Source organism: Odocoileus virginianus, chromosome 27 (genome assembly GCF_023699985.2).
Source record: "Odocoileus virginianus isolate 20LAN1187 ecotype Illinois chromosome 27, Ovbor_1.2, whole genome shotgun sequence".
Taxonomy (NCBI): Eukaryota; Metazoa; Chordata; class Mammalia; order Artiodactyla; family Cervidae; genus Odocoileus; species Odocoileus virginianus.
In genome coordinates, this window is record NC_069700.1 from 25,983,245 (window position 1) to 26,002,587 (window position 19,343).

General features: G+C 56.1%; 2 protein-coding genes across 2 annotated transcripts; one reads left to right on the top strand and one right to left on the bottom strand.

The window, feature by feature from the left end:
• The first annotated feature begins 819 nt into the window (after positions 1-819).
• Positions 820-11,513, top strand: TCTE1 (t-complex-associated-testis-expressed 1). Its single transcript, XM_020890776.2, has 5 exons — positions 820-1,000; positions 3,339-3,714; positions 5,306-5,874; positions 7,854-8,303; positions 9,870-11,513. Exons 2-5 carry the CDS (start codon positions 3,435-3,437, stop codon positions 10,077-10,079), a joined length of 1,509 nt encoding a protein of 502 aa, XP_020746435.2. The 5' UTR covers positions 820-1,000; positions 3,339-3,434; the 3' UTR covers positions 10,080-11,513.
• On the bottom strand, positions 10,749-18,284 carry TMEM151B (transmembrane protein 151B). Its single transcript, XM_070456361.1, has 3 exons — positions 17,658-18,284; positions 15,097-15,537; positions 10,749-14,687 (listed from the first exon to the last, which is right to left on the bottom strand). Exons 1-3 carry the CDS (start codon positions 17,781-17,783, stop codon positions 13,551-13,553), a joined length of 1,704 nt encoding a protein of 567 aa, XP_070312462.1. The 5' UTR covers positions 17,784-18,284; the 3' UTR covers positions 10,749-13,550.
• Positions 18,285-19,343: the final 1,059 nt, after the last annotated feature.

A 19,343-nucleotide genomic window follows, 5' to 3' on the forward strand; every position in this document is an offset into this window, starting at 1 on the left:
AACAGGTTTGGGCGCGTGACTTGATACCATCTTTGTAACATTAGTAACTGGCAGGCAAAGAGTTCATCATGCTCATTATCCTTCGAAACATACTCTGTTTTATATTTGATTGATTCTTTTAGGTATATATATAAAAAAAACATTTGGAACTAAAAGCCTTCTTAGAAGAATCCTCTGTCTGGTAACAATTTGCTTGCCAAAAATATTTCTGTGATGTTGAGTTTTTTTTTTAAATCAAGACGTGATAAGTGAAAACTACCAATCTGATCTTATTATGAGGTTAACATTATCAACATTTGCCTTTAAAATGACATCAGACCTTGGGGTATGGAGGTCTCTGAATGTCATGGGACAGTAGGGGCTCTTATTTATACCAGCCAAGCACGTGGAGCACATGCAGGGCCACTCCTGTCCCCTCCTTCTGAGGCGATGGCTCAGGACCCTGGACCAGGCCCCGGGCAGGTCATGAAGCGTCCTACCAGAGAAGGCTGCGGGCTCCAAACAGCGGCCAGGCAGTTAGGACCAGACCTGAGGAGCCAGGTCCTAAGACAGTGAGGCATTAGACGGTGAGAACAGGGCCACCCTGTTCCAGGGAGCACCCCGCTAGGCCCCAGGAGGGGTCTCCCAACATGTGGCTTCCCGGGAGGAAGAAGGGACCATTGATCAGGGTGGTGAGGCTAGGCAGTTCTGTGAGAGAGGCCTGGAGAGCCATGCTAGGTTCTGCTCCCACAGGCATGGCCCAAAGGCTGTCCTGGGTTGCATCTGGGACCAAGGGGAATACCAGAATGTGTTAGACCAGAACTGTGGAGGGAGCCCCAGGCGTCCAGACACGGAGCTGGCGGGAGCAGAGCTGGCCTATTGTCCCTACCCTCCTCCTCTGGCCCAGACTGCCAGCCCTCTACCCCCACCCCGTCCTGTCCAGACCTGAACATCACCACCTCTTTGCCCTCACATGTCCCCTGGAGGAAGAGAAGCACCTCACTCAAAGACACCATCTCAGGTTAGTACTCAGAAGCAGGCCTCTAGGGCTTTCCCTCCCCAGCCCAAACCCCTGTCCCTCAGAATGCCTCCATCCTCCACACACCTGCTCTGGTACTCCTGCCAAAAACCTTTTAAAATGTTTATTTATTCAGAACATAGTACCTTCATTGCCTCCCGCAGGATCTTGCATTGCGGCACACGGACACTGGTTTTTTGTGGTTGCATGGGCTTAATTGCTCCAGAGCACTTGGGATCTTACTTCCCTGACCAGGGATCAAACCTGTGTCCCCTGCATTGCAAGGCGGATTCTTAGCCACTGGACCACCAGAGAAATCCCACTCGTCAAATACTATGAATATGATCCAAGTATTATCTCAGGGGAATCTCCACAAAGCCTGCATAGGAAGATATTACTGTGCCCTTTGACGGATAAGGAAACTGGCACTCAGACCAAGTAACTTGGCCAAGGTCACACAGCAAGTGCCTGGCAGAGCCAGAAATGCAAAGTCATCTGGGGCCTCCAAGCAACATCCCCTCCCAGCCATACCCTTGGAGGGAGCATGAGTCAAAAAGGCCAGCTGCTTGTCCCACAATGCATGGACCCAATCTGTCAATTTGCATTTTATTTGCATAAGTGTGTCACCAAAATACATAGATATCTTCCTTACACTGCCCCTTCCTGCCTCCGTCTCTCTCTCTCTCCCTCTCTCCCCCTCACACACACACACACATGCACACACACACACACTCACACAGCCAGGCTCTTCCTCCTTGAGATGCCTGGAGGACTGGGGAGCACCATCTGGTCCCCTCCATCTGCCAAGGACACCTTTGCTGGTTTCACAGTGTTCCTGCCCACCAGCCACTACCCGGTGCATGGAGTCGGGGAGCAAACCCAGAGCGGGAGCTCCGTGCTGGGCTGAGCAGACCCTATTCTTCCCGAGGTCCTGGGGGGAGCGGGGACACTGCAGCATGGGTGCAGGAATGGACAAACGAGGTGATGGCGCGCCCGGATACACCCTCTGTCTTCAGCCCCAGATTTAGCTGCCTTGTAGCCTCCCACACTTTCCCGCTGCCGCTTGTCTGGAATGCCCGGAGCCTGGGAGAAATAAGAAGACTGGGATGGGAAGATTGAGGGAGGGGCAAGCAGAAGCCCACTGAGGGAAGAGGAGAAGGTGCTGATGCCCTGGGCAGGGTATGGGTCCGGTTTCCCTAGCCTTCCCTTCTGGCCTGCACTGCCTAAAACGGGAGCCACTAGCCACCAGATTTTGAAGGTTTAAATACATATACCTAATAATTATATAGATAATAATTTTTATATTGATTACATGTTTAAATATTTTGGACATACTGGGTTAAACATAAAGTTAATTTCACTTGTTTTCTCTTTCCTTTCTTAATGTCTATAGGAGAAAATTTTAAATAGTAAATGTGGCTTACATTTTGGCAGCCATTCTATTTCTATTTCTATACTTCAGTTGGCCAGTACTGTTCTTCATCCCTTCCTTCTGGTTAGGCAGTTGTTTTTCTGTAAAATGCTTAGTGGAAGGGAGCTGTTTCAAACTAAATGTTTATCATACCTCACCCTTTTGGCTGAACTTGACAGACTGAGTTGTTGTTGTTGTTGTTGTTGTTTATGTACCAATTTTTGGCTGTATGGGGTCTTTGTTTCTGTACGGGGTCTTTGGGGCTTTCTCTAGCTGTGGAGAGTGGGCACATGGGCTTAGCTGCCCTGTGGAATGTGGGATCTCCCCAACCAGGGATAGAACCCATATCCCCTGCACTGGCAGGCAGATTCTTAACCACAAGACCACCAAGAAAGTCCCCATAGGCTGAGTTTTAATCCACCTTTGTTATACATAAGCTGTGTGACTTTAGGCAACTCAGTTAACCTCTCTGAGCTTCAGTTTCACATCTGAAAAAAATTAGTCCATCAGCGCCTATCTCAAAAAGGCTTCTGTGAGAATCAAATGAGCTGATATGCATAAAAAACTAAAAAAAGGGACAGCATACAGCAATTGCTCGTAATTACCGCGTAGCTATTATTGTCTGAAATGTGGCTCTGCTGCTTGCTACAGCTTCGTGTGTCACGGAAAGCTATGCCTCTTCGGATGCATTATTTTAGTCACTCTTCCCAATCATCTTATTGGTAACTGCTATCCTCATTTCACAGGGGAAGCATCTGAAACTCAAAAAGCTTCAATAACCGGCCTAAGGCCACCCAGCTGGTGGGCTTTGCACCTGGACCTGCTCTAGTCCAGAGACTGGCCCTTCAGAACCACCCTGTGCTATGTCTGTTGGTAAATGCCCACTGAAACCCTCCAAAATAACAGCTCTCCCTGCTTCTCTTTCTCCAGATTCCTGCCAGCACCCAGGATCTGCCTGTCTGAGAAGCTCCCCGTCACGTGCCCATCACCAGGGGGCCACCTGGCCCTGTGTTGCCAGCCCCCAGCATGCAGGAGACCCGGACAACAGAGTCTCCGTCGGTCCTGAGCCGGTCCTCAACCTCCACCCAGGACCGGTCTTCTGCTGTGGGCCAAACTTCGAGCACAGGCCCACAGCCCTCAAAGCCCACCCCGATTATCCCCCCCCTGGTGAAGTCCACGGGCCCAGGCTCTGGGTCTGGGGTCCGGCGGATGCGCAGGATCATCGCTGAGGATGCTGAGTGGTCGCTGGCCATTGTGCCCCTCCTCACAGAGCTCTGCATTCAGCACATTGTCAAGAACTTCCAGAGTGAGTCTGTCCCCTCCTCGCTTGGGAGAGAGAAAGCTAGGAGTGGGGCAGGGTGGGAGGGGACTGCCTGGAGGCCAGGCCTCAGAGCCGGGTCTGGGGGCAGCCCCTGCCCTCTCCTACAATGTCCCCTTGTCTCGTTCAGCCCCTCGGTCATGTCTGACTCTTTGCAAACCGGTGGACTGCAGCACACCTGGTTTCCCTGTCCTTCACCATCTCCCAGAGCTTGCTCAAACTCATATCCATCGAGTTGGTGAAGCGATCCAACCATCTCGCCCTCTGTCATCCCTTCTCCTGCCTTCAATCTTTCCCAGCATCAGGGTCTTTTCTAATGAGTCAGCTCTTTGCATCAGGTGGCCAAAGTATTGGAGCTTCAGCTTCAGCATCAGTCCTTCCAGTGAATATTCAGAACTGATTTCCTTTAGGAAAATGTCCTCATCCCCACTCACCTCCTCCCTTACCCCCTACCCTGAGGCCAAGTCAGTTTCTCCAGCCATCCCCACTTCCAGGCCCCACCACACACCTCCCCCATCCCGCACTGTGCCCTCCATATCTAGGCCTGCTCCTTACTTTTCCGACTCTCTCCAACAAAGCCTGGCCCAAACCACATCTACCTCCTCCTCTAGAAAGTCCTCCCTGGTTGACCATCCTCCACTCGCTTGGAGTCTTCTATGGGCATGTATAGATCCTTGGTTTGTCCTGTACTTTAGTCTCTGTTAATGGTCATCCTTTTCAAAGAAGAGTCGCCAACCTCTCCTACCAGATGGGGAGCTCTCTGAGGACAGGGCCATCATGTTATCTACGGCACCTGTCACCACCAGGCCTACAATATATTCATGTGACTTGTTTACAGTCTGCCTCCACTAGTAAGATGGAGCACCTCCCTCTGTTTTATTCACTCTTGTATCCTCAGCACTTAGGATGCAAGGATAGCACGTGGTACGTAGTGTGTGTGTGTATGCTCAGTCACTTCAGTCGTGTCTGATTCCTTGTGACCCTATGGACTGTAGCACTCCAGGCTCCTCTGTCCATGGGGTTCTCCAGGCAAGAATGCTAGAGTGGGTTGCCACGCCCTCCTCCAAGGAATCTTCCTGACCCAGGAATCAAACCCATGTCTCTGCCTCTTTTATGTCTCCTCCTGCATTGGCAGGCAGGTTCTTTATCACTAGCACCAACTGGGAAGCCTGTGGTACATAGTAGGTGCTCAAAGAAAAAAAAAAGTTTTTGTTTTGAAATGAATGAATCAAATCACATTGGGAGCCTCTGAAGTCAGGAATTACCTCCTCTACTAGATTAAGGAAAAATTGAGGGCTGGACCTGGGATTCTGTCTCAGACAGAGAGCTCCCTGAGACCAGATGGTAAGATATCCACCTTCAACCAGGACCACTCCAGAGTCAGGAATGGTGTGTCCCTCCTCAGATCAAGCCTCCCTGAGAATGAAGGCTATCTCTTCTCACAGACTGGGGCTCTCTGAAGGCAGAGGAGGGTCTTCCCCTTTCCTGGGTGCCCCCAGACAGACAGGCAGAGCCCAGGGTACCACAGTGCAGTGTCCCCAACAATGTGCCTCCTATTTGCCTATTCTTGCTCCCAAAGACAACCCCATCCTGAAGCAGCTGCTCCCAGAGCATCAGAAGAAGGTCCTGAACCACCTGTCTCCTGACCTGCCGCTGGCTGTGACCGCCAACCTGATCGATGATGAGAGCTACTGGCGCCGCTGCTGCACGCAGCGGTGGCCCGTGTGCCACGTGGACAATCACGGCGGCAGCTGGAAGCGCATGTTCTTTGAGCTGCACCTGGAGAACTTGCTGAAACACTTCATCCCGAACACCACTGACCCCGCGGTGATCCTCAGCCTGCTGCCACTCTGCAGGAACTACGTGCGCGCCCTCCGGGTGGATCAGTTCCTTCCGCCCATGCAGCTCCCAGCCCCGCCCCGCGGCGGGGATCAATCCGATTCCGGCAGCGAAGGGGAGATGGAGGAACCGGCCATGGACCACTATCAACTGGACGACCTGGTGGCTGGCCTGAGCCATCTGGAGGAGCTGGACCTGGTATACGGTGTCAAGGACTGTGGCATGAACTTTGAGTGGAACCTCTTCCTCTTCACCTACCGCGACTGCCACTCCCTGGCGGCCACTGTCAAGGCCTGCCACACCCTCAAGGTATCACCTACTCCCGCCTCCCCCCACCTCCCATTCTCAGCGTCTCTCTGAGTCCCTCTCCCCTTCCCCTCCTCCTCCATCACCACCTTCTTGCTCCTATTTCCTTCGCGCTCCTTGACCAAGTGTCCTTGGTGGCCCTGGACCAAACTGGGTTCTGGGAATGCACAAACGCACATGGTTCTGCCCAGCCCATTCACCAGCTATTTATCCAACACTCAACTGCACCCCGGGCCCTGTCCTAGGTGCTGAAGATTCCACAATGAGCACAATTAGACCATATGTGCTCTCCAGCTGACAATCTGGTGGGGATAAAAGGCACTAATCAGCAATCATATAAATGCGAAATTGCAACTCAAATAGGGTTGCCAGATTTACCAATAAAAATACGGGATGTCCAGTTAAATCTGAATTTCAGATACACAATGAATTTTTTTTAGGTTAAGTATGTCCCAAATATTCTGGTTGGAAGAAGGAGAGCATGCCAAGAATCAGAGGGGGAGGAAAAGGAGGACATGGCATTGTATCATAGAGCCTATGGAGGGAGGCATTTCAAGATGAGGGATGAGCAGCGGTGGGGTGGGGTGGAGCTGAGGACTGGATGTAGCAAACTTGGAGGTCACCGAGGGGAAGATATGTCAGTGGAGTGCCAGGAGCAGAGTCCAGATCAGAGGCGTTCATGGAGAGAGTGGAAAGTGAGGAGACAGATCAGCTTTTTCAAGAACTTGGCTGTGAAAGGAGAGAAAGGTAGAGCAGTAACAGATGAGGGCTTTGGGTTTCCTTAAGAAGAAACTTGCATGTGTTTAAAACCAATGTATAAAAACAAAAACAAATGGATCCTAATCAAATGCATAAGCTTTTGCTCAGCAAAGGAAACCATAAAACAAAGAACCTTCAGACTGGGAAAAAATATTTGCAAACAATGCAACAGACAAGGGCTTAATTTCCATAACATACAAGCAGCTTATACAACTCAATAACAACAGAACAACCCAATCCAAAAATGTCCAGAAGACCTAGGCGTTTCTCCAAAGATGGCCAACAGGCACATGAAAAGATGCTCAACTTAGCTAATTGTTAGAGAAATGCAAATCAAAACTAGAGTGGGGTATCACCTCACAAAAGTCTAGGAGAGTGCAGTGAAGGGCTGACTCATCCAACAGACCTGAATTCAAAACCTGCCTCCATGGCTTAATCACCGTGTGACTATGGGCAAATGACGTTTCCGCTCAAAGCCTCCATTTCTCCTGTAAAATGCAGAGAACTTGTTCGATCTCACTAGGATGCTGAGGGTTAGAGAGCACGGCTATGGAATGCTGCAGCAGCATGCCCAGCACGTAGTCATAACTCAGTAAGGGGTAGTCCTTTCCCTACCAGTTGCCACCAGTTCTGCATCACTGTCATTCTGGGTAGACCTGTCCTGCCCAAAAGCCAGCCAGGTGGTTGAATCCTTTCTCCCTTACTGCTCCACCTCTCCCCACTTCCCAGCCAAGTTCTTCTCTCTCTCTCTTTTTATTTATTTATTTGGATGGGTCCATATGCAGCATGGGCTTCCCTGATGACTCAAGCAGTAAAGAATCCTGCAATGCAGGAGACGCAGGAGACGTGGGTTTGATCCCTGGATCAGGAGAATCCCCTGGAGGAGGGCATGGCAACCCACTCCAGTATTCTTGCCTGGAGAATCCCACAGACAGAGAAGCCTGGCGGAGTTCCAGTCATAGGGTCGCAAAGAGCTGGACACGACTGAAGGGACTGAGCACACATACACAGCTGCAGCATGCGGGATCTTCTATCTTTATTGCAGCATGTGGGATCCACCTCCCATACCAGGGATCTAATCTGAGCCCCCTGCACTGGGAGCTCGGAACCCCAGCCACCGGACAGCCAGGTTCTTGAAAGAACAGAATCTCTGGCCTTCCTGGTGGTCCCTCTTCTACCTGGGGGAGGTATGTAGGTAGGCACATTCTTCCTGCTGCCCACAGATCTTCAGACTGACCCGAAGCAAGGTGGATGATGACAAGGCACGCATCCTAATCCGCAGCCTCCTGGACCACCCGGCCCTGGAGGAGCTGGACCTGTCGCACAACCTCATCGGGGACCGGGGCGCGCGCGCCGCCGCCAAGCTGCTGAGCCACAGCCGCCTGCGCGTGCTCAACCTCGCCAACAACCAGGTGCGCGCGCCCGGCGCCCATTCGCTGGCTCACGCCCTGGGGCACAACAGCAACCTCATCTCCCTCAACCTGCGCCTCAACTGCATCGAGGATGAGGGCGGCCAGGCTCTCGCCCACGCTCTGCATACCAACAAGTGCCTCACCACGCTGCACCTCGGGGGCAATGAGCTGTCCGAGCCCACCGCGACCCTCCTGTCCCAGGTGCTCACCATCAACACCACGCTCACCAGCATCAACCTGTCCTGCAACCACATCGGGCTGGTGAGCCACGGCTTCTGGGGCACGCAGGGCCAAGGGGAACCCTGGGGCCTTGGGCGGAGGGCTTGGAATCTGACGACCGCCAGTAGTTACCGGGAAATTGTTAGGGCCACAGCCTTTACCCAGTTCTCACCCCAGCTCTGCCATTTAGCACTTGGTTAAATTTACTTAACCTTTTGGGACCTCCATTTCCCCATCTGTAAAATGCAAATAGTAGTAGCATCTACCTCTAAGTGTTGTTAATGGGCAGATTAAACGAGTTATAATTGTAAAGAAGTCAACCATTGCAGATACTGTCTAGGTCCTCAGTATTTACTAGCTGTTGCTACTACTTGGGATTCTATACTATGCTAGGCACCCAGTATCCGTTAGTTTTTCTTTAACCCTCAACTTATCTAGTAAAATAGCCCCACTTTAGAGATGGAAAATAGTCTCAGAGAGGTTAGTGAGTTGCCTGAGAGCATCCAGTCAGGTTGAAAGCTTGGGTCCTTGCCAACAGACAGTGTCTTTCAAATCTTGACCAAGTCTCAGAATAAGAAACACAATTTGCATGAGCACCGAGTGAACACATATATCGATATAACGTAATTGAAATTTAACTTGCACTGCTTGTGATATATGCTCATGTTTTCCTGTATGATGTCTGCTACTTCATTTTTTTTTTTTTTTGCTACTTCATTTTTTAAAGATGCTTCAGTGACCCATTGAGTTGACTTTGCAACATATTATTGGGTCACAACCACAGAAAACCAGCCTTCTGCCTCCCAACAGGAAATTTTTCTTACTGGGCGAGGGCCACCCAACCCAGAAGGGGCTGGAACTATGAGGCTTAGAGAAGAGGGCCCTCCAGGCACTCCAGTTAGGGCCCTGCACCCTCTACCAAGCCTCCCCAGAGGACAGTCTGGCTCACAGACACTGACTCGAGAGAGAGTGCTCTTGGCTATAAGTAACAGAAAGCTTCAGTGGGAAATGGCTTAAACAAGAGGAATGTTCACGGTGTCCCATAATCAGAAGCCCCTGAGAAGGGGGTTCTGGGGTTGGGGAGTTCCTTGGCTCAGTGCTTCTGAGGTACCTCAGCTTTGCCTACCCAGCCCCATGGCCCCGTTGTCTCTTGTGTGACTCTCATGGGCCCAAGATGGCGGCTGTACTTCCCACAGGGCTGCGCTCAGAGGCAGGCAAAAAGGAGACCACTTCTCTCTTCTTTTCTTTTACGAGAAAAAACTTCCCACATGCCACTCCCTCCAAATTTCCTTATATCTCACGGGCCAGATTGGTCTCACGTGCTCATGGCTGAACCAGAAGAATGGAGTCATCGTCACTGATACAGCACCATGTTTTTCAAACCACTGGGGTTGAAAAGTCCATGTAGTGAATTTCAAGCACCATTTTTCTCAGGGAATAAGATGAAACAGGACAGAAAACGCTACACAAAGTAGGAACTGTGTTGTGAAGTTGTTGTTCCCATCATGTCTGTATATCAGTATGTGTACATGTGCACACATCCACCCATGTTTGTGTGGTCCTGGGTCATGGTGGAAAGTGACCCTTTCCCTTGTATTCCTGACCCAGGATGGCGGGAAGCAGCTCCTGGAAGGCATGTCAGACAACAAGACCCTCCTGGAGTTTGATTTGCGCCTGTCAGACATCGCCAAGGAGAGCGAGTACCTCATCGGCCAGGCCCTCTGTGCCAACCGTGAAGCAGCCCGCCAGCGGGCCCTGAATCCCAGCCACTTCATGTCCCCAGTCACTGCCAAGGGCCCTGAGAATCCTGTGGGATAAGATGGGAACAGGGCTGGGGTGGTGACCAGACCTAGGTCACCGCCCCAACCCCATCCCTCATTTCATGCCCCTGCCATGCCTGCTCTTGAGAGTCACCCTGGTCCCAAGGGAGGGGGAGGTGAGACCAAGACTATCCTGGGGGTGAGCAACTGAGGTTCTGCAGGGATCTGTGAGGAGAGGAAGGAGTGTGGGATAGAGGTAGGAAGTGGGACTTAGCCCTGGTACCTAGGGAGAGGATATGAAGGGACTCACTGAAATGACTGACTTCTCCCAAGAATACGGAAAGCCGACCCTGAGACTGTGAGGCCCAGACTCTCCCACAGGGGCCATCCATCTCCCCAACCACCCTCCTCCCCACCATTGTTCTCTCTACCAAACAGATCCTTGACCTCTTGACCTTCAAACACACTCACACTCTCTCCTCCTCCCCCGGCTTCAGCAGAGCTCTGCCTGGCTCTTCCACCCTCACCGCTGCAGATGCCACCTCCCTCTTACTTGACTCTGCTTAAGTCTTCCAGTTCTGCAGGGCATGCCAGCCCTAGTCCACCCCACCCCAACCTGGGCAGGAGGAAACAGAGGTGACGGGAGAGGCTCAGACCCGGCGGCCTCCCCAAAGAGCTGCTCACAGGACTGGGAGATGGTGAGAGAGGTGTGACCCTGGGAGGGAAGTCAGTGAGTCATCCGCAACTTTATTATCCACCAGTTTGATTTATACAATCTTTGCGCTTGGAAATCCACAACAGAAAGGCCACAGTGTGATGCACCCAGTTGACAGAGACCTGTCTTCTCCCCAGCCAGGCCCAGCCCACCCCACAAGCCCTTGTCCCAGGACACATGAAACCTTCCAGGCACCCTCCAAGAGTCCCCATCACTCTACGACCACCCGCCCTGGGGCCACACCCACAGGAATCACATCTCCCCACGAGGCCATGAGAGGATCTGCCCGATGGACTCAGGCTGAGCCCCAGGGCCCATCCTCCACAGACTGAACCCCCAGCCATGTTTCCAAAGGCTGGGTCACAGGCTGCAACCACAGCCTAGGAGCGCTTTCCAGGGACTCCTTCCAACAAGCAGGCACGGAGCAGAGCACCAAAGGGGGCTTGGGAGTGACCACACGTGTGTGCCTGTCTGGGCAACTTCAAGTCTGTCTGTGCCTGACACCCTCTGACAGTTCCGGAGTGCAAACTTATAGGTGTGAGGGTGTGTGTGAGTGTGTGAGTGTACATAGCCACAGCTGCTAGCAGAGGTTCTAATTAGAGAAACAAGAACATTCAGTGTAAAGTTTAATTTTAGAGATTAATTTTTCTGGTTTTCGTTTTCCCTGGCAATCAATAAAGCTACCAAGAAAATAGACCAAAGACTTGGTTTCTCTCTAAGTCTGTGCGTATGTGGGAGGTGTGAGGCTGTCAGTGTGAGAAGACCTAGGCAGAAATGGTCAATACAGGCAAAAATAATCACAGCCCCTCCCCTCTCCCCTCCTCCCAGCTCAGGCTCTGTCTCAGGCATCTGCCTGAGGCAGGGAGCTGAGTTCCTCCCTCCCCAGAGCCACGAGGTGGCCAGGATGCCCCAGACAAAGGTGTGACATCCGGGTGCCAGCTGGCCAAGAACTGGGTGCCAAGGCCACAGCTCACCACCTGTACCTCGCAGACATCCATTCAAAGGAAAGAGGGGCGCTCCAACCCCCAGGCCCCTGAAGAGCACAGTGCTGGCCGCCCAGGGAAACCTAGTGGGCAGCTGTCCCCTCCTGCCCAAGCCTCCCCTTCTCCTGCCTCCTCCCCTTCCCATTCAGCCATCTCCACCTGAAAGTTAACCTCAACCCCAATGCGCCACAGGCCATGGTGTCCCCACAATCTGTGCACCCCCAACTCCCCAGGGAAGGGGAGCAAGGGAGCCAGAGATGTTGCATAGGTGGAGGCCACGCCCCGGGTGGTGCGGGCCTGGCCAGGCTGGAGGAAGAGGGGAGAGGAGTGGTTCTGATGGCTCAGATGAAGTGAGAAGCATCGACGGCGAGCCATGTCGAGGCTAAGGGTTATCCTCTCCGGCTGCAAATGTGAGCTCTCTCCCTGGGCGCTAAGTCAGCTGGGAAAACGTTAGCCAGCGGAGCTGGGCGGGCAGGGGTTTTGTACACAGACATGCACACGGAAGCACATCAGGGTAGGAGCGGTGGGGGACAGGACATGGGGCCAGCGCCCTGGGGTGGTGACAGCATGCCCCTTTGAAGACCCTGGGACACACAGCAGGGCTTCAGCTCACGGGCTAGGGGAGGACAGAGGGATGGGGCAAGATTTAGAAAATTCCTGCCTCTGACCCTGCCAATGGAACAGAGCTTCCAGCTGGGCTCGTGACAAGGTCCTCAGCCCTGCAGAGGCTCAGCTTGCGGACGACCACTCCTCCCCAGGAACACGGGGGAGCCAAGGGTCGGCCCCCACGGACACCCCCACCTTTGAGGATCTTTTCGTGATCCTCTCCTCTTCGACTCCCACTTGCTTCCTGAGTTCTCTGTTGTCACCCAGGCCTGTCTCCTAGTCTCCCCGCTGAGTCGTACGCCTTGGTCAGCTTAAAGGAATGCCGCCTGAAGGGGGTGCCCTCCCAGAACCGAGGCAAGGAGGCTGAAGTTTAAACGACTGAGGTGCACTGCCCTCCACAGTTTGCCTTCCCCCTCACCCTGGCAACAGCTCTTCAGAGCCAGGAAGCAGGCTGGGGAAGAAGAGCTGTGGTGAGTAGGTCCCCCCAGGACCCAACCTCCCGGGGGGCCCAGGGAGATAAACAACAGTGGTGGGAGTGGTGGAAAGGAAACCCCGATCTTCGGATCTTGTCGGGGCCAGCGCCAAGAAGAAGAGAGCAACATCTCCAGGGCTTTGAGATGGAGTACCGCGGCTGACACCTGGCCCCGGCCTCACACCCACTGAATTCATTAGCTTGGTTGGAAGCCAGCCCTGCTGTTCTCCGAACCACTGCCCCCTTGGTAGAGTGAGGCCCCCGCAGGATCAGGCTGCAGCGAGAAAAGAAAGCGGGCCGGCCCTTCCCCCCGGCCTCCAAACCTCCCCAGGGGCACAGCGAGGGCCTCTCCCTGGAGACGGAGCCCAAGGCGGGTTCCAGGGCGCAGTCGCCAGGTAACAGTCATTGGATCCATTGAAAGGCGGGACAGGGAATCTCCAATGTGCGAGTGTGTGTGTCGGAACGGGAGGTGACCCCCTAGGAACTCAGGGGCGGGCAGGCCTGGAAGAGACGGCTCTGCGGGGGTGGGATTGCCTCCCCTCCCCCCAGCTGTCTCTTTATGTACAGGAAGTGGGGGGGTCGGATCGGCCCCGTCTGAGTCTGGCCCGCGCCCCCTCGCCGCCCACCTCCCCACCCGCGCTGTTCCCAGCACGGCCTCGGCCACATTCGTGACTCCCCCTGCTCCACCCGCGGGACGCGCCGTCCCGGCAAGGGGCAGGGAAGAGACCGTCGGGCCGGTCCCGGGACCCGGGGTCACAGTGAAGTCTCTACGCAGGAGCCGTGGCGGTGCAGCGGCCGGTGGCTGTGGCCCAGACAGCCCTCTTGCCGGTGCACGATGAGCACCGGAAAGTAGAGGGCGTCGTGGTAGGGCGGCGGCGGCCCGGCCTCCTCCTCGTCGTCGTCCTCCTCGTCGTCCCCCATGCTGGCCTGGCTGGACAGTCGCGTCTGCTCGGTGGGACAGCTCGCCTCGTTGACGCTCCCGCTCCGGCTGCGCCACAGGCAGCTGCGCCGCGAGCCGTAGAGGCGGCCGAGAGAGAAGCGGCTGCCCCCGCAGCCCGCCCCGACCCCTCCGGGCCCGGGGGCGGCCCGCGGGCTGGCGCAGATGCTCAGGGCGCTGCGCGAGAAGATGGACGAGCTACTGACGGCGCGCTGGCAGTGCTCGCAGCTGCGCCTGTACGGGGCCAGGCCAGCCGCTCCCGGTCCACCCACCCCACCGTAGCGGCAGGTGGGGGCGTAGCCACCGGCCGCTCCCCCAGTGCAGCGCGCGCCCAGCCCCGCCAGGTCCATGAGCACCGCTTCCGAGTAGCTGGGCACCAGCTGCTGGTTGGAGCGGATATGCCACTCGAGCTCCGTGCTGTCCACCGTGTTGACCCGCGGCAGGCGGTGCGTGAGCGGCGGCAGCAGCTCGTCGCTGGGACTGAGGCCGCCGCCGGCGCTGCCACCCGCCGAGCCCGGGCCCTCCAGGCCGAAGAGCTTCTCTACGTGGTAGTGCGCGTAGGCTGTGCGGTACTCGGCCAGCACGCGCAGCGGCCACGACAGCGTGAGCAGCGCCGCGGCCCAGAAGGCGGACGAGCAGGCGTACCAGGGCGGCCTGGCCGGGTCGGGGAAGGCCACCATAAACTCGCGGAAGTCCACGTTCTTGAGATGCATGCCCTCGCGCGCCTCCATGTAGTCGTCCAGGCCCTCGTTCTCGGCGAAGAAGCGCGCGCGCTGGCACAGGTACGCGTTCTCGGCCTCCACGCTGGCGAAACTGAAGCACTTGGTGAAGCGCAGCCGTGTGGCCGGCGCGCCCTCCAGCCCCACCAGCGCCTTGGACACGTCGCGGACGCCACAGCGCGCATAGTCGAACTCGGCCTCGGCCACGTGCGTATTCACGCGCTCATGATAGACCTGCGGCGCCGGGGAAGGCGGCGGGGTCGCTTCAGTCCGCTCACCCTCGTCCGCCCCATGGCGGCTCTCGGCGCCTGATCGAACCCTCAGCCTGTCCTGGCTTAGCTCCCGGTTGGAGCCAGGTAGGATCTTATCATCTCCAGAAACACAGACCCTGGAGTCAGACTGCCGGGCTTCAAATCCCAGTTCCACCATACACTAGCTGTTTGACTTTGATATTGGTAAAGTAGTTAGAGCAGAACCTGTCTGCTAGTGTTTGCTGTTATTTTTATGGTGGTGGTTATTGCTCTTCTGTGGCAGTGCCCACGAGAGCTCACTGCGGGCTGTGCTCCCCCTGGGGACAGTCGGGCAGGGTCCCAGCCATCCCCCTCCCATCTGGACCGGCCTGTGCTCCCCTCCAGCTCCTCACCTGGGTGGTAGTGTAGGCGTCTCCATTGCGGTATCGGGTGACTTGGCGCGTGCGGCGGACGTAGTGGTAGCTGATGGCCTTCCACCAGATACAGGGCGTGGCCTGCTGCATGCGGCCCACGCGCTCTCGCACGCTGCTCACGTCCACCCGGTGCTGCAGCTCGTGGCGGGCTTGGCAATGCCAGCACTCCACCAGGTAGACGGCATACAGCATGAGCAGGAAGGCCAGGGGGATGTAGACATAGCCGTTGGAGCAGGGGCTGTCGTGGTACATGAGGCTGTTGCCCTGGTAGGCGCTGCTGAAGGTGAGGCGGGTCACCGTGGTGACGTGGCACCAGGCCACCGCCCCCAGGCAGCCGTACATGAGCAGCGAGAGCAGCAGGCACTTCCAGTGGGACTCACGGCAGAGGGACTTGGTGAAAGAGGGCTGGATGGGACGCTGCTGCTCAGATGGGCAGGCAAAGGGCCGAGATGATTGGGGAGTGAGACGGAGTGGCAAGACCCAGTACAGAGATGAATGCGGGAAGGGAGGGCCAGAGGCCAGCACCCGAGATGACAGGCAGAGACAGACAGGGATGTGGAGAGAAGAGTCAGACCAAGATGGGAGGCCAGGATCAGAGATAAACACAGAAGTGACCCAGAGTGAGCCATGAGGTCAGGAAAAAGGAACGGAATGCCAGTTTGGGGAAGTTCAGAGAGAGATACCCCAAGAGGCAGAGGGATCAGAGCCAGGGGTGGAGGGAGAAGGCCCAGATAGCAAAGAAGACACAGATGGGCAGGATGGCACCCAGAGGAACAGTCCAAAGACAGATACAAAGATGGCAGTGAAACAGGAGAAGGTGTGGGTAGGGAAGACAGGGAGGACAGACAGGCATCAGCGAAGGCAAGTCCCCAGCCCGGACCCCTTCCAGGTATTCTAGTAAAGGAGGGAGGGGCCCACTGACATCCCCTTCCCACTTCACAGGTGGGGCCCTCCCTTCTTCCAGAACCTAGGAGGAGCCACTTCCTCGGACCCATCCACCTCCCTCATACCTCCCAGGAAACCCCAAGCGCTGTCTCCTTCCCCACGCTCTGGACCCCAGGTCCCTGGCAAGTCTCCTTAACATCCTACCCCTGTTCTAAGATGGAAAGCAGGGGGGTTGTGTCCCTGAGTAGCAGGTGGTCCAGGAGGAAACATCCAGAAGGGCAGAGACATATGGCTGGGGAGAGGGGATGGGAGACGGGGGTGGGGGTGGGAGGCAAGGAGGAAGATATTTGTGGCCCAGCTCTTTGACAAGAGAAAACAATTCTCGGTACCTAGGCTTCTTAAAGCACTAAATCATGTTCTGCCCTGCGGTGGTCCCGGTGAGTTGTTTATGTGTCTGGCTCCTTCACTAGACTGGGTGCTCCTGAAAGCAGGGCCTCATTCTCTTTGCATTCTGGGTGCTGGCACCCACAGCCACTCAAGGACAAGTATACGGAGTCAGATGTCTGGTGGCGACCTGGGCTTTCCCTCTGCTCCCCCCATCTGCTCCCCCCACCATCTAGCTTTAGGAACTCTCCACATACCCTCCTGCTGAGATCCTGACTTATTCTTTCCATTCCCCTGCCTGGACCTGGAGGCTCCCCAGGGGAAGGGAGAGAAGGTGGAGAGAGGAAAGGCACAATAACAGGCAGTGGGCCCTGGACTGGTGTGAAATCCAAGGAAAGATCTGGAAGTACAGATAGGTGGCTGGCTTAGGATATAGTACTCAGCACATGCAGACAAGATTAGGGTGCATGTGCCTTTGTGGGAGCCTCGCCCTTGGGGAGTGCATGTGTGCCCCTTTGCATGCCCACTTGAGTGTGTGCTTGCCCCAGTGAGCGTGCGTGTGACAGGGGCCCTCCCTGCAGGTCCCGCCTGTGTGCTTTTCCCTAGTGCAGTGTGTGCAGGAGCGTGCATGGGAGATTGGGGAGCCCCTGGTACTTTCCTTCATCGCTTTGTCTCCAGGTTTAGTATGCCCCCAACGAGGGGTAGGTATGCTCGGTACCAACACCCGGAAAGATTCCTGGGAGTCCCCTGGAGGGGGGTGCTACACGGACCTTGGATGAAAGAGGCACACATCCCCCCCACACACACACAGTCCCAGTGACCTCAGGGGGGATGGCTTCTGCTCACATCTGACCTTCTTAGGACCCCAGCTCAGGTAACACCACCGTTTCCTCCATGGACCTGGCAGGAACTCTCCTGCCTTCCGCAGCCCCTCTAAGTCACCCTTCCTGGCCTTCTAAAGAGCATCTCCCTCCGCGAGATAGGATCCCGGCTACCGTCCCCACCCCCACTCACCCGGGGTCCGCGAGGCTCCGCCCCTAGGCCCCTCCCCCTGCTCGGGACCCCCGAGCCCCGCCCCCGGCGCGGCCCCTTCCCCGACACCGCGGACAGCTCCGGCCGCCGGGCGGGGGCAACGGCGCGGGACTGCGGCTGCGGCGGCCGGCTCGGGGTGCGGGGCGCCGGGCGCGCTGCGGCGGAACCGGCGGGGGAAGGGGCGCCACGCCCGGGGAAGGGACGACCGCGCCCTGGGAAGGGGCGCCACCGGCTCTCACCTCCTCTCGGGCGGGGCCCTCGTCCGTAGCCGCCGCCGCCGTGGGCTCCTCCGGGACTCCGGGGCCGCCACCGCCGCCGCCGGCGCCGCCGGCGCTCTCTCCCGCGGCCGAGCCAGGGGGGGACATGGCGTAGAGGGGGCGCGTCGAGCTCAGGGCCTCCCGGGGGGCTGCCGGGGGCCGGGGGCATCCTGCGCCGGCCCTGGGAAGGGGGGCGGGAGGGGGCGGGGCCCTCGCTGCTCCCCACCCCCCGCCGGGGGGAGGGGGCCTGGAAAGGGCTCCACGGGTAAGGGGCTTGGGGATAGGGATGGGGAGGCTGGCTGGGGGGCCGGGCTGGGGGGGCCGGGGCCGGGGGCGGGTGTCACCTTGAGGCCCTCGCGGCGCCGCTCCGCCTCCCGCCCGCTCCCGCCGCCGCCTTTTGTCTGAGCGGAGCTGGAGCCAGCGCGCCCCCCCTCTTCCTCCCAGCACAGGAGCCCCGCCCCCGGCCCCCCAAACTCCGCCTTCCCCAAGCCTACCTAACAGCCACCCCAAAGGGGACAAGCAACAGGGGCTCCCGGCACCCCTTCCTCACTCCCAGCCCCGCTCGCTACCCGCACCGCCGCCATCCTTCCGAGGAGGAGAAAACTAAGCCCAAACTCCTCCGTCTGTTCGCGGAGGGGGCGCCAGCGGCCAGCTCACATCCCTCCCCACTGTGGGTTCTCGCAAGTTCCCAGGGCTGAGAGTGGGGAGAGGAAATTGAGTTGGGGAACCCTAGGCAAGATCCCCATTCCCAGTTGGATGGTAAAGGGTTAAGGCAGGAGCCAGACTTCAGAGGCCATACCTAGCTGAACAAGGTTGGGAAAGGCTGAAAAGGAAAGGATTGGAGCTGGATGTGAGGAAGGACTAGCAGAGGGCAGAAGAGAGGATATTGAAACCAGCCTTCACTGAACTAGCTCTCTATCCTAGAAGAAAAGTCCCAGAGAAGCAATGAAGTGTGTACATTGCCCTAGACTGGAGATCAGGAAACCTGAGAAGAGATTCTTAATCCTGGCTCTCTCATTAGCTGTGTGACCTTGGGCAAATGCCTTCCCCTCTCTGAGCCTTAGTTTCCCCATTTGTGCAGTGAGAAAGTTGACTGAACAATCTCTAAAGCTCTGACTTTTGAGTGTAGGAGGCCAAGTCAGAGGCCACATGCAGGTCGCCTGTCTCTTCATGTCATCTACTCACAATGCTCCTTCCCACCCCAGTTAGGGGCAGAAAGAAAGCTGCCATTCATTCATTCCTGAATGCATCCATTCAATTAGAAAGTATTAAGAACCTACTGTGCCTTGTATAGAAATGCAAAATACAATTTCCCATCTTCAAGGACCACAAAGTCTAACGGGGAAGAAGGACACGGAAGCCTGTCATTATGAAAGAATAAGAAAAAGGCTATGCTTGACCCATTTGTGTGTTCACAGTCACCAAGGAAGCCTGTTGTGTGTCATGCGCTACATTCGTCTTTGACATATAGTGACTTTCCCCGTTTACCCACAAGGAACCAAGGTAGAGAGGAGGTGAGGGACTTTCTCAAGGTCACCCGCTGGTACTCACAGAGTGGTCCTAGAATCCAGACTTTTCCCATTCAGATGTCCATTGGGATCTTCAGGGGTCGGAGGTCAGCTTGAGGCAAAACCTGGATATCTGATCTTTGGGAATAGAGGACAAGCC